The sequence below is a fragment of the Alosa pseudoharengus genome, unplaced genomic scaffold (genome assembly GCF_046254945.1).
Source record: "Alosa pseudoharengus isolate Yale_2024_CS ecotype anadromous, Long Island Sound unplaced genomic scaffold, YU_APseudo_1.1 YU_APseudo_1.1_scf_19, whole genome shotgun sequence".
Classification (NCBI taxonomy): Eukaryota; Metazoa; Chordata; class Actinopteri; order Clupeiformes; family Clupeidae; genus Alosa; species Alosa pseudoharengus.
In genome coordinates, this window is record NW_027468657.1 from 31,092,935 (window position 1) to 31,105,707 (window position 12,773).

General features: G+C 40.7%; 2 protein-coding genes across 3 annotated transcripts; one reads left to right on the forward strand and one right to left on the reverse strand.

Moving 5' to 3' along the window:
• Window positions 1-87: 87 nt before the first annotated feature.
• xiap (X-linked inhibitor of apoptosis) lies at window positions 88-5,009 on the reverse strand. 2 transcript variants are annotated; one of them, XM_076292366.1, is made up of 7 exons: window positions 4,681-5,009; window positions 2,599-3,397; window positions 2,298-2,397; window positions 2,078-2,156; window positions 1,948-1,990; window positions 1,642-1,830; window positions 88-814 (listed from the first exon to the last, which is right to left on the reverse strand). In XM_076292366.1, exons 2-7 carry the CDS (start codon window positions 3,371-3,373, stop codon window positions 621-623), a joined length of 1,380 nt encoding a protein of 459 aa, XP_076148481.1. In that variant the 5' UTR covers window positions 3,374-3,397; window positions 4,681-5,009; the 3' UTR covers window positions 88-620. The 2 variants fall into 2 exon arrangements, with proteins under 2 accessions (XP_076148481.1, XP_076148480.1); XM_076292365.1 differs by having other exon boundaries at window positions 1,642-1,833; window positions 4,681-5,008.
• Window positions 5,010-11,074: 6,065 nt separating this feature from the next.
• Window positions 11,075-12,047, forward strand: LOC143133235 (uncharacterized protein C21orf140 homolog). The gene has a single exon (XM_076293010.1). It carries the CDS (start codon window positions 11,253-11,255, stop codon window positions 12,000-12,002), a length of 750 nt encoding a protein of 249 aa, XP_076149125.1. The 5' UTR covers window positions 11,075-11,252; the 3' UTR covers window positions 12,003-12,047.
• The last annotated feature ends 726 nt before the right edge of the window (window positions 12,048-12,773 follow it).

The window sequence follows — 12,773 nt, forward strand, 5'->3', positions numbered from 1 at the left end:
TTGCACGGACAAAAATGCAGTGTTCTTGTTCACTGTTTATGCATAACATTGTGTCAAGAAGATAAATTGAACAAATGATACACACAATACATTTCAATAATTTATTAAACATGATGGTAAAGTGCATAAAGCCACACTCTCATTGGAAGAATGTCGAAACAGGTTATCCAAAGATTTAGCTTTTTTTAAGTCAAGCAGATGATATTAGAGTTGTAGATGCCAAAGTCCCTTGGCAGAGGTGGACCCAGGTTAATCAAATAATAATATATTATATAACGAAAACATATCAAACTGATCAGAGAAAGGCAAGTATGAATAAGTCACACTTTAGAGGGTGTAAGTGGCTTACCCAAAATATAACGTAATTCGGATGTGTTTCACAAACAAAAGTATTTATCTTTCATAAAACAACCTTTTACTTACTGTGTAATCAAACACAGGCATATCATACATCTGTACATCATTACCCTGGGATAGAAAAAGGTTATCTTGCAACATTTGATTTTCCTACATATACAAAAGTACTTAAATAAAATCTATATACACACTCTGGGGAATTATGGATTTTATATAAAATAATACAAAGCAGCACTTCAATTTTAACCTCTAAATGTTAAAACTTAGGAGATGTAGGTCTTAATTTTTTGTATGATATTCGCACAACAAATGGGACATTTGCCTAGGGAATCTGAGCACCTCTTGCAGGTGGCCAAGTGTCCGCAGGGTACAAATACGATGCAAGCGTCACTGTCCATGCAGATTTTACATTGTTTTTCTCTCTGTAGCTTTTCCAGCTTCTCCAAAGGATTCTCATCTGAAATCACATGATTGAATTTGTTTTTATAAAAAATAAGGAAAGAAAGAAAGAAAATAAATAAATGGTACAAGGTGCATTTCATTTGTACTCAAATCCTTTTCCCAGTGGCTTTCCCCAGTTACTAGCAGGAAGTTGTAAATGGAACACCCCCTGATGTCATAATTCCTAGTTGTCAGCTCATTTGAACCCGAAGTATCACAACTTTTCCCAAGATGGCTGAGCCCATTAACAGTAAATGAAATCCATAGATATGCACTGATTATCTGTTGTAGAAACAATAGCCTCTATCTGTCACTATGTTGCTACGTTTGTTTGTGTAAAATACTGTGCAATGCTTTGTTACACACTGGTATTGCCACATCTGGTAACAACAATCTTACTGTCAATTACTAACAAACTGTAGCATCTTGTTCTTAAGACGTGTTAAACTTTCAAGTTTTTGCTTGAATGTAGCCTGGCTAGCGCCACCACTTCTCAATGAGACGTGGTCTGGGAACCAAACGTTCATTTTCTCGTATTTGAAAAAAATGCCCAGATCCGTTTATTGGGTGCCACGGATGTCTATCAAATGCGTCTGTGCATAGCTCATCATCGTCTTGCTTTCCCCCCTGTTCTGTGATTGGTTCCTTATCTGAGGCAAAAATTAGGGCGGTAGTTTCCAGGCTGCCGTAGCAGCGTGAATCAAATCGCGCGCAAGGCAGCATGGGAACACCCAGGCTAGCTTGAATGTGACATTTTCACAGATTCAACACAAAGTCAGAGATCTGTAATTGTACACAAGGACTATAAAAGCAAGCAATAGAAACTCAGTGCTATATACCTACCATCATTTGCATGGGAGCCCTCGGGATCATTTTCAGCCGAGTTGCTGAGCACATCCTGTATAAGATTCTCAACGCTGGAGTAGCCCTGTCCAAACCGACGTATTTTCTCCAGAATGGCCCTCTCTACCTTGACTGGATCAAAACCCATCTCAACAGCTCTCTGGGCAATCTCAGACTGCATGATGCTTGCTGCTGAGGAATCAAAAGAGCAAAGTGACTATTGTGGTAGGCCTTTAAGTTTTTCCATTTCTGAAGACTTATAAACTCTTATACTTTACACTGGCAATGAATTTGGTATTTATTTACCTTTCTCCTGCTTTGAAAATCCATTCTGGTGATGACTTGAAGCCTGGAAAGAAGGGAAGTGAAATTAACAGAATTATTGACAGAAAAACTTTAAGCCGTTATAAATTTCACAAGTTGTTGAACAACTTACTGGATTGCTCCTGCTTGGGTTTTGAAGTTGTATGCTGTTGACAAACTCATGACCCTTTTCTGACAGCAGAAAACTGCACCTGTTCATTACCAAAACAAAACAATGCATACACCCCAATTAATAAAAGTAGCCTTCATTTCATTAGCAATGCATGTCCACTGAAGATGAACATATTGCAGCAGAGAACACACTTGATAATGCTTGATAAGAGCATGATTACCCAGGATAGTACTTGGCATGTTGTTCCCAAGGATCTTCCTCTGGTTGCCAGTTTTTCAGACCTCCCCCACACCGGAAACATGTGACACGGTCTGACGCACCTGTGTTTATTATTGACTTTAATTTAGTAAGCTACAACTCTAAACAACATTATCATTACGACACTGTGTTACATATCAACACATCAATCACATCATCATGTATAAGACTTAATAGTGAGGAACACTTTTACTGCTTTGATTAAATAATGTATGTGGCCTGAGATGAATGCTAACTTTTTGGGGTGTAATGCTTCAGTGTACCTGAGCTGTAGAACCCTGCTCTGGCCAACCTCTCATGGTCCACAGGATGCTGCCTGCCAGCAAAACTCCCCAGCCTTTCCTCATAGGACTCCATATGGACCCGTGGGCCATCACTCTCTGGAGGCTGGGCGGAGGGGACATTGCCAACATCATGGCCCAGGATGAAGAAACAGTTGGGGAAGTGGCGGGAGTGTTCGCTCCAGGGTTCATCCCCGGGCTCCCAGCCGGCCAGCATGCCCCCACAGCAGAAGCACTGGACCCGGTCGGCCTCCCCGAGATAGTACAGCCCGGCCTGGGCCAGCCGCCGAGAGCGTACCGGGGCAGAGGCAGGCCACGATGTACCGAAGCTTCTGATGCGCGCATCTTCTGCGCACATGTGGGGCGCCATGGGGTACGTGGACTCATCCACCACCTCACCGGTGCGCAGGCTGAACTCCATGGCCTCGGCTGCCTCATCGTACACGGAGCCGTTGCTCAGTGGGGCAACGCCAAAGCTGCCAGTGCGGTGCACGCAACTGAGGAATTTGCAGGCAGGCGACGCCTGCAGGTGACGGTTCACGGGCGTGTCAGCACTGCTCCAGTTCTCCACTGTTTGCTGGCAGCTGAAGCAGCGCACACGGTCCGACTCACCGGTGAAGTAGAAGCCAGCCCTGGCCAAACGCTCCGCAGACACTTCCTTAGCACGGGGGAAGTGGCGGAACGAGTTGACACGGGCACTGATTGTGGACCAGTCCATTGCTTCGTCTGTCTGTAGCTCACCGTCGTTTCCAGCCATAGTTCGACAGATTTGAAGAGGTTTCTATTACAAAAAAAAAAAAAAGTAATCAATAGCCAGTCAATAATACAACTATGCAACCATTATCTTAATGCAATTACCTTATCAAATAATAATTACCACTTTACATCATGCTTCATGGTTTTGTGTTACAATGTCAACATAAGGTAAACAAGGAGATGTTCTTCTATGCGGTCCCTTTAAGAGCCAACCACAGTCACATGTGTGCCTTGCCTTCTACATGTGCACTGTAGGTGGAGCACAACGCGTACCACATTGCAAGTTTAGTGTTGACAGTCAGGAGAAATGCGAATAATACAAATACAAACAAAATAGATCCAGAAAAGCCACATGGAATTAATGCGCGTTAACTACGCGTATTTAACTATGTTTACGAATTTGCAATCATTCACAATTATTTAATTAAGATTGAAGAAATGGTAGACTAAAGGTTACGTAACTCTTGCAATGTAAGCGAACCCGTTTAAATGGCCCATCCTTAAATTAATGGAGGCGTGAGACGCTCGTCTTTTTTTTGGTATGTGTTGGAAATACCATAACCGTAATATGTAGGCCTACATGATTATGTATGTTCCCGATTTACTCTCTTCAGCGTATAGGCCTATGCGCTGTTCGACTTTGCCTAATATTCAAGCGAAAGCATACAAATATATTTTGAATTTACGGGTCAGTTTATGAGAGTTTGATGTACACACAAAACATGAAGTTGTTCGCTCACAGGCGTAGTAGTAACTGATAACAGTCATATCATATCCAAACTTACCCAAGTGGCAATTCTGAGCGTCTGTCTGATTTGCCATCGTTTGTGAACCGAAAGTGACACTACAATTTGACACATGGCGATAGCTCTATGTTTAACTACAGCACAAAAGAGTACCTTCGGGATTATTCACTATAGTTGTCCTATTAGCCAAAAACATGGTTGCTTGTGTTGGAGACCTATACTGTCTGCGAGCTGTGGAGATTTGCAATCACCAGTAACGTTACCAAAACAAAGTGACTCGGGACAGCAAAACTCAGATGGATGTGTCTGAAATATTGCTGCCTCCAACTAATAACTACTCGCTTAACCCCTCCTTATAACCAATGCAGCTCCATAACATCAAAGTGATTTCATTTTAATAAAGCAGAACAATAAATAAACTAGGGAAAGTAATGTTTGCACGATTCGTCATTTTGCACTTTGACCGAATACTGTCAAACGGTAATCTGCTAGCAAGCTAGCAAAGCCAGTTAGCAATCTCTATCTTGAATGGCATGGCAAGTTAGAAAGTCAGAATCCTTACCTTCACAGTTGTGCTTGTTATTTAAGAGTGTGAAATTCGGAGATAATCGTATATTAAGCTGTGTTGAAACGTCCTTTAGAAACGTTAGGTCCACCTTCAGTTATGATAGGCCTGCGACCGACTTCTGTTCCTTATACCTTCCGGATGTGACGTTTTTGAAAGTCTGTGCCAGGGGGTCGCTTCCTCTATCAGATATCTTGAATGACTGTAGGCCTACACATGTGTGAAGTTCCTGTCTCTCCGGAGTTTCTTTCTAGTCTCAGTTTTGACCGAAGTGAGAAAGCATGGGTGTTCAGAGAATGCCGTAGACGGGCTCTGGCCACACCTATCCCAACATCCGGCACGGATCTGCATAATGGCACTGATCCGGCGTCCAAACGCACATCGGTCCAAAATTGGTCTAGACTAGATTCATTTGACGGAACTGGAGGCAAGGCTTTCATGCACATCCGGCCAAAAGGAAATTGTTAACTGGGAAAGTTGATTCCCCGTGGGTATTAAATGTCTTCTTCTTGCTTTCATATTCACCTAGTCTCTTAATCTGATTGTGCGACTTGAACTGGTTATGTTGGGGGTGTCATTTGATAACCCAGGTCAGGGTTATCAAATGACAGCCGTGTGTTCCACTGCCAAACCGGGTTATGATGGAACTAGATGCTCAATTGTGCATCTACAAAGCTGTTGAGGATTTTGTGTCAGACTCATTTCTTCAGTCTTCAAGCAATATGTCAGGATACATCAGGGTTTCCTCACAGGTGTAGCCTATTTGAGCATTCAAGTGAGATACTATTTAGAGATGTAAACATTTAGTGATTTGAACACTCTCCACCTCCATCCAATATGCACTGGTGGTTGTAAAAGTTCTTCCTCAATGGGTCATTCATTCATTGTCAGAGGTTCATTGAGGGATAGTCCTCATTTTCAGAAAAGCTGAGATTACACTAACAATGAAACACTAAAATAAATAATATAATAATTGTACCAAAAAGTATTGGCCTACAAATAAAACAAAATAAAATAAATAATAAGATAACCCACATAAAATTGTAATGGAGGAAGGAAAAATAAAAATGCATAAAATAATAATAATATAAATTATGATTGAATTAAATGAGAAATCCGGCGAGTTTTCACACAGAACTCTGTTTCTTCTGGTCATCGAATACTGTGGGTACAGGGAAGAAAGGAAAACAATTGGTTTTACCTAGCTCAAGTTTCTACAGACTGCAGCTAACGCAGCCAGGCAGTTACAGTGCTACACTCTGGGGGGATGTCCATGAGCATCCATTTACATGCCCCCCAGAGTGTAGCGCTGTAGCTTTAAAACAGGTACAAATTGACAGGATTTGTGATTACAGATCTGAATTAACCATAGGAAAGTATAGAGTTCATTTTTACAGTACATTGAAGATTATTCCAGGAAGTAGGGGCATTATAGCAAAAGGCTGACTTTCCCAGCTCAGAATGGATGAGGAACCTTGAACATCAAACAAATTTGATCTGGTCTGATAGAGAACAAAATTCCAAACAAGCATGTTTGAAACTGTAATTTCCCAACAACCTTTGTAGATAAACAGATAGGCTGCCAATGTTGATTTTTCCTCTCTGTCAAAGATGACCAATTTACTTTGCCATAGAGGACACAAATTACAAATTATCTTGAAATTTAGATTGTGAGAAGGTATAGACAACAAGTAACAGTCCTGACAAGCTATTCCACTTCTGTGAAGGTAAAAAAAACTTCACTCTACCTCTTAATGACATGGACATGTAAATCATGGCGTCACACTGACATTAGATTGCTAAAGGCTGCTTTCGTTTTATTATTTGGAAAAAAACATCATACATTTATAGAGAAGTTGAGATTTTATCTATGAAACAACATTCAGTTCATTAACCACAGCATTAAGATACGCCTATACTAATACCATTATGCATACACTCTTTTAGTTCATAATTTCTTTCTGAAATAAGTGTGTTTGGTTGCTCTCTTCTGTGCAGTGCCTTATCATGTTATTCCAAAAATGATCAAACAGCCTCTGTGTAGGCCTGTCAACTAACCTGGTCACATCACATGTTCTTTCAGACACAGATAACAATGGTATCTCTAATCTATACCATAACAGACTGTCCAAAGGTGACCACTCAAGATCAATCAAGATAGTCAAGATAATTTCTTGTTTGTAAAAAGGTATAACAAAATCAATAGATATGCCTTGCAACAACATCAACAACAGAGCTATCACTAATAAAAAGCCTTATAGGCCTAACTGATCTACTTGGTGACATTGTGTAAAGCCATTCATTTTTACAAAGGTTTGAACCCAGATCACAAAGTGGATAGCCTGGGAGCAAAAGTCTGCACATCAAAATTAAATGGGTTCATAACTCAGTGTTTGCTTAGTGTTTGAATGTATCAACAGCCATTTATTATAATGGCCAATCCTATATCTGCTTCAGCCCAAGAAGGATGATGATGACCACTGGCATCTTTTTTCATGGCGCTTGTTGGCACTGAAATATGAGGAACTATTGTCACATAGCACAGAATCCTTGATGAATAGCAAACTTATTGGCAAAAACAATGTACATTTTCTGAAACAACACCTTAAAGCTGGAGAGCCTTTTCAGGCTCTGCACAGAGGCTCACAGCCACCACTGTAAGGAGCTTGAGTGCACTGCTGCCAGTTCCACACCAATTTATAAGATACCCAGGGGCGCTGCTAGAAAATGTTGGCCCAATGACAGACAAAAATGCTGGGCTCCCTGTCAGTGCTGGGCCCTTTGAATTGCCCCACCCCCTCCCCAGAAGTCCTAATAAATACAGTATCAAGGTCCTGAAAGTTATTTTGTTTAGTCAAATATATACATTTTGTCTCTACTAAGGCATAACAAACATTATTGAAAATAGCAAAAACTGAGTAAATTTCACCTTGGAAAATGGTCAACTTCAAGACCAGACCTTTTACAGTCTATGGACCAGACCACCGGCCAATTCGAGGTCTAAATTGTTTAATGGATTATGTTAGTGTTACTATAGATGTTTCTCATAACAGCAGATGATCAAAACAACAAATGAGAACATGCATGTGAACGAAGACTTGCATGAATCAAGCTGGGGAAATTCATCTGTCATTGGTTTGCATCAGGCTTTAGTCACCGTGTCACACCCCAATATTCAGATGTGACCAAAATGTCGCCCCCAATATTCTGACATAGAAAAATAAAGAAAGAAAAAAACGCTATAGGCTACTACAGGAAACCAACAAGCACCACCATCTGAAATGTAATCAAACGTAAATAACGCACAAATTAGTGACCTATTGATGGTTCCAGAGAGAGTAGCCTACACTAGGGTGTCCATTTCCATAACACCAAAAAGGAGGACACTGCTGCAAGAATAATTACATAGGACTCTGGTGTAGGCCTACTCCAAACTACAGTACAATTTTGTCCATGATAACGATGGTATCATGATACAGTGATTCTGAAATACTCTTCATTGCAACTATTCATTGCAAGACAATTTGATCTACGATATATCTAGATGTATGTGTAATAATAAAAAAATATTCCTTGAAATGCTAGAAGTGTTTGTTCACAGTATTTGCATTTATTCAGTACATTGGGGTGTCTGTTTCAAAAACTGACCAGATGAACCTGCCTTGCAAAGTGTACAGTGCCATAAAGCATAGGTCTATAACATTTCTGGACTGTTCAATTGTGCAAATTAAGTTCACATAATAAATATAAACGAATGCCAAAAATACACATTTCAGTTCTTAACAAGCATAAAGAACTTGTTTTATGTAAACAACAAAAGAGAGTAAAAACACCATGCATTAACATTCAACTGCTCAAATAGTCGAGTATTTATACAGTGGTTCACTCTATTGGGGACTTATCTGCAGTGTCTTCGTCTTTTTGTCTCTGTGTGTGCAGAAGTCCACCTGTATTTTTGATTGATTTAAGTTCCTTGTCCTCAGTATCCTGTTCTTCAATTTAGCCTCAGCAAACTTCACCTTCATCCTCTGCAGCAGTTCAGGAGACAACACCTCTAAGTCAAGCTCTTCCAGGTTAAAGCGGAGCTTTGCTACAACCAGTGTCGGTTCAGACCTCCATGGGACCCTAAGAAAATCCTGCTAAGGGGCCCTCCTATACCTGAATTCTGTGGGTCAAAATGTAACCTTTTTTTTTCACAGTGCCATCTGACACCCCAGTGCTCCCAATACAATTATCCCACCCCATTTTGGATGTCTACAGAAGTTGCCAAATATAGTTTTTTGGGGAAAGAAAAATAATTGTGTGTGAATCACCTTCACAGCTAATGCTCAATTTTAGGGTCTGCTTGCTTTTGAAGCTGGATGTACATATCACGTTGTACTGGCTGGGGCTGACTGTTCTTCACCTGTGCCTGTGCTACTTGCCAAATACATATACAAGATTCCCTTAGGCTATTTTTTTTTTTTCAAAAGTAGACTATAAATATTTTAATAGGCCTACTTCATATAATTTACTTTGCACATATTGCCCAGTATGCAGCACAGCAAATCAAAGTTAATCTATTAGGCTACTTTACATTTGGCTAGGCCTACATGTTCAGTTGTATCTAAACCAATCAAAGCTTGACTGAAACATTGTAAAACTATTGACTTGTTTTACAAAAATGTATGGGAAGAGTGAAATCACCCATTAATTTAGAGACGGGTCCTAGCATGTTTCTGCTGAAAATCTGCTGCTTTAACCCAAGGCCATAGTCATGATGTCAACCAAATGTGTGGTGTGGTCTGAGGGACCCCCAAACAGAATTTCAATACATTTCCTACCATGCAAAAATATTATTAAAAATCACAAACAAGTCGTTAGTTAGGTCAGTCAATTAGGTTATTCCAAACTTTTGACGGACACAGATGCCCCCCCCTCCGGTGAGTTTTGTGAAAAGAGAAGGGTGGAGAAGAAGCAACTTCACTGGTCCATCCCTGGACCCGTGACACTATATTACACAGAATGGGGTTCTTTGACTTATTACTTACACCTGAAGATTTTTTTAAACTAAGGACTCATAGGTTTGGAGCCTAATAAGATTTTGTCTTTTAATTTAGATTTTATTATGCTGGCGGCTAATCACACAATTTTAACATAGTTTGAAAGGGACAGGATTCAGGAATACTAAGACAGGCCCCTCTTCTGTCTGACTCACCTCATGTTACCCCTGTATGCATTATAGACTGGCTTCTGACAGAAATGACGTTTTGTGCCAACATGTAGAAACACTAGGCCTACTACAGCCTTTAATTGGTGAATGGAGGTGCAAATTCCTTTCTTTGGTTATTGTCCGCGATTCACTGTAGGCTATCACGTATTGTAAACGTCGCCACATTTGATCACATTTTGCCTGCATGGATGCGCGATTGAGTGCGCATCTAAATAATATGCAAGATGCAACAATCATTTCTAAGAGGCCTTAACACGGTAATTTCTGTCATTACTACTAGCATATGAATGCATTATTTATGTTGAAAGACGTGAAAGAAATGACACAGGCTTGCACAAATTCGTCATTTAAAATAAAACGTTTCACTTTCGCTATCATTGCGAGAATAGGCTACAATATGGAAAATGTTCCCTTTCAGTCTGATCGGCTCCAAACATGTATGGGATTTCCTTAGCCTGTGCTACACCTTTCCAAGAAGTTTTGTGAAAATTGTACCGGTAGCTTTTGCGATATTGTTGACAGCCCTACCTCACCGCAGTAGGGTGCAGTAAATGGAAGATTTTGATAGCGCACACCACTAGCGAAAAACAGAAAATCACCAGGACAAACCACTCAGGGGTGTAGGCTACTCTGGAACCATAGGTCACTAATTTGTGCGTTATTTACGTTTGATTACATTTCAGATACGTGTTGGTTTCCTGTAGGCCTAGTATAGCGCTTTATTCTTTATTTTTCTATGTCCGAATATTGGGGGGGACATTTTGGTCATATTTGAATATTGGGGGGGGGCACGTCCCCCTCAATGTCTATGGTGACTACGGCCCTGCTTTAACCTGAAGCAAGCACGTGGGCTAACGCATTTCAAGATGCGTTTTTTGTTTAATGTAGCAAGTCGCCGACATTCAAGAAACAGATATGCGGTTTTGACAACTTTTGCGAAGTAGGAGCTTACAGCCTTCCCCAGCCAGTCAGTGCAAGCCGCAGACAGAGTATTCACTTCCCTGTTAGGCCAGCAACAATAGATCAATTTAACGTGCTATTTCCTCCTAAATTACGCAGCAAATTATCAAACGACTGACAGAAGCACCGGGCATAATTTGACCAGCAGTCTCCGCGTCCATAGTTTGAGAAACGATGCGTCCAAGCACAGATTGTAGAAGCCCAATGCAACTCCAAAAAGGAGGACAAATGAGCGTCCGGCTTGAGGCGCGTCGGACGCCGGTGAGGGCGGTTTGCATGGCACATTTGCTATCTGCAACAGCCTAATTGTGACAAATTAACTGTGACGCAAGACTGTGGAACTTTGCTTTTATTAAATTACAATAGGCTACAATCAGTAAATCAAGCGTTGAAAGACATGCGTTTAAGACTGTACCACCTTCTGCAGCGCATGTGGAACCGAAAAAACAATCATGGTCCCCAATGCACTGATTTCATCAAAGAGATCAGGAAACTTCAAAGCAACGGTTACTATAGAGTGTACCTTGGGGAGACAGAAATTCCCGAGTATCTAATAACAGGAGAAATAAGTTTGGCAAGTGTGAATGATCCTAGAAAGCACACCTGGAGCATAGTTCACGCAGGCGGTGTAAGAGGATGGGTCCCGTGGAATTATAAAATACTGTTTCATTTAAACTCAAACGATCTAGATGCATCTGGGGATATATTTCAAGACTTTTGTTCCACCTTAACAGAATGTTACGGAAGATGTGCTATTGTTGTAGATCCACAAAGCTGGAGGACGCCTCGTCGATACCCCGCTTCGAGTTCATGTCACCAGTCTCCATCGTCACCAGTGGATTTGCTGCCTGTGCGCTGTTGCCCCAAAGTGGCTCAAGAACACGGACACGAACTCCTCAAACTGCCTTTCCAATGCGCACATCTAAACCCGCTAAACAGTGCATGGTCAACAATGAAGTGGTTTGCTGTCAACAACAGAGGGAAATATTCTGAAGCAATCTATGACAAAGATACAATACAGAAGTACATTTTCTGTACTGAATTAATTGAAGGTTCCCTGAGGAAGATGACCAAAAGGAAATGGGAGGAAGCCATGTCCAGAGTGTGGAAGAATGAAAATTATTATCTAAATGACAACAATCGGTAACTCTTTTAATTTAAGGGTTCTTGAGACCATATTACTCAAAGTACATTAAAAGGCTAGCCAAGGTTTCAGAGTGTCTTCCATACAGTCTTTTGTTATGATCTTTATCCTATAATGTCCATTTTAAACTTGTGATTTTTGTAGGAACCTGCCTTTCCATCTCCATCACATAGCCTAATGTAATTTCATGCAGCGCTGTTTTTGGTTCTGTTTTTTTTTACCTCCGTGAATACTGACAATTTCGTTTCCTGTCAGCTCAGTGGCCAATCTAATGGAATGCTCTCTGTTAGCCTATTTTGTTTTCTTCTGAGCAAATAACTTGAAACTTTGAAACCCAGGGATGCACTCAAAAGTTAACCACCCCATATCTCAATTTTGTCAAATCTAGACCTGGACCTCTGAAGGTCACCTACAAAGATGACCCAAACTTTGGGACCTTTGCCCATGTAAGGAGTTCCGGGTATCTTTGCCCATATAGGAAGGATCTCCTTATAGGGGCAAACACGGTTTTGGATCCTTTTTGTGGGCAAACTTCTGAGGTCTGTTTCATCCCAGATAATCGTTTTACCATTCCAACCACTGTACAGTCATTATGTAGGCCTGTATATAAGTGGAGTAAAGCAGAGATGGCAGATGTTCATTTCCTGTATCTGCAGCATGCACCCACTCTTATCTCTATTTCAAATTTTATTTGTATGTACATTTTGGTCAAAGCAAGTAAAACATTTCCATACAAAATGCACACACATACTTCATATCAGTGTGAAAAGCCAA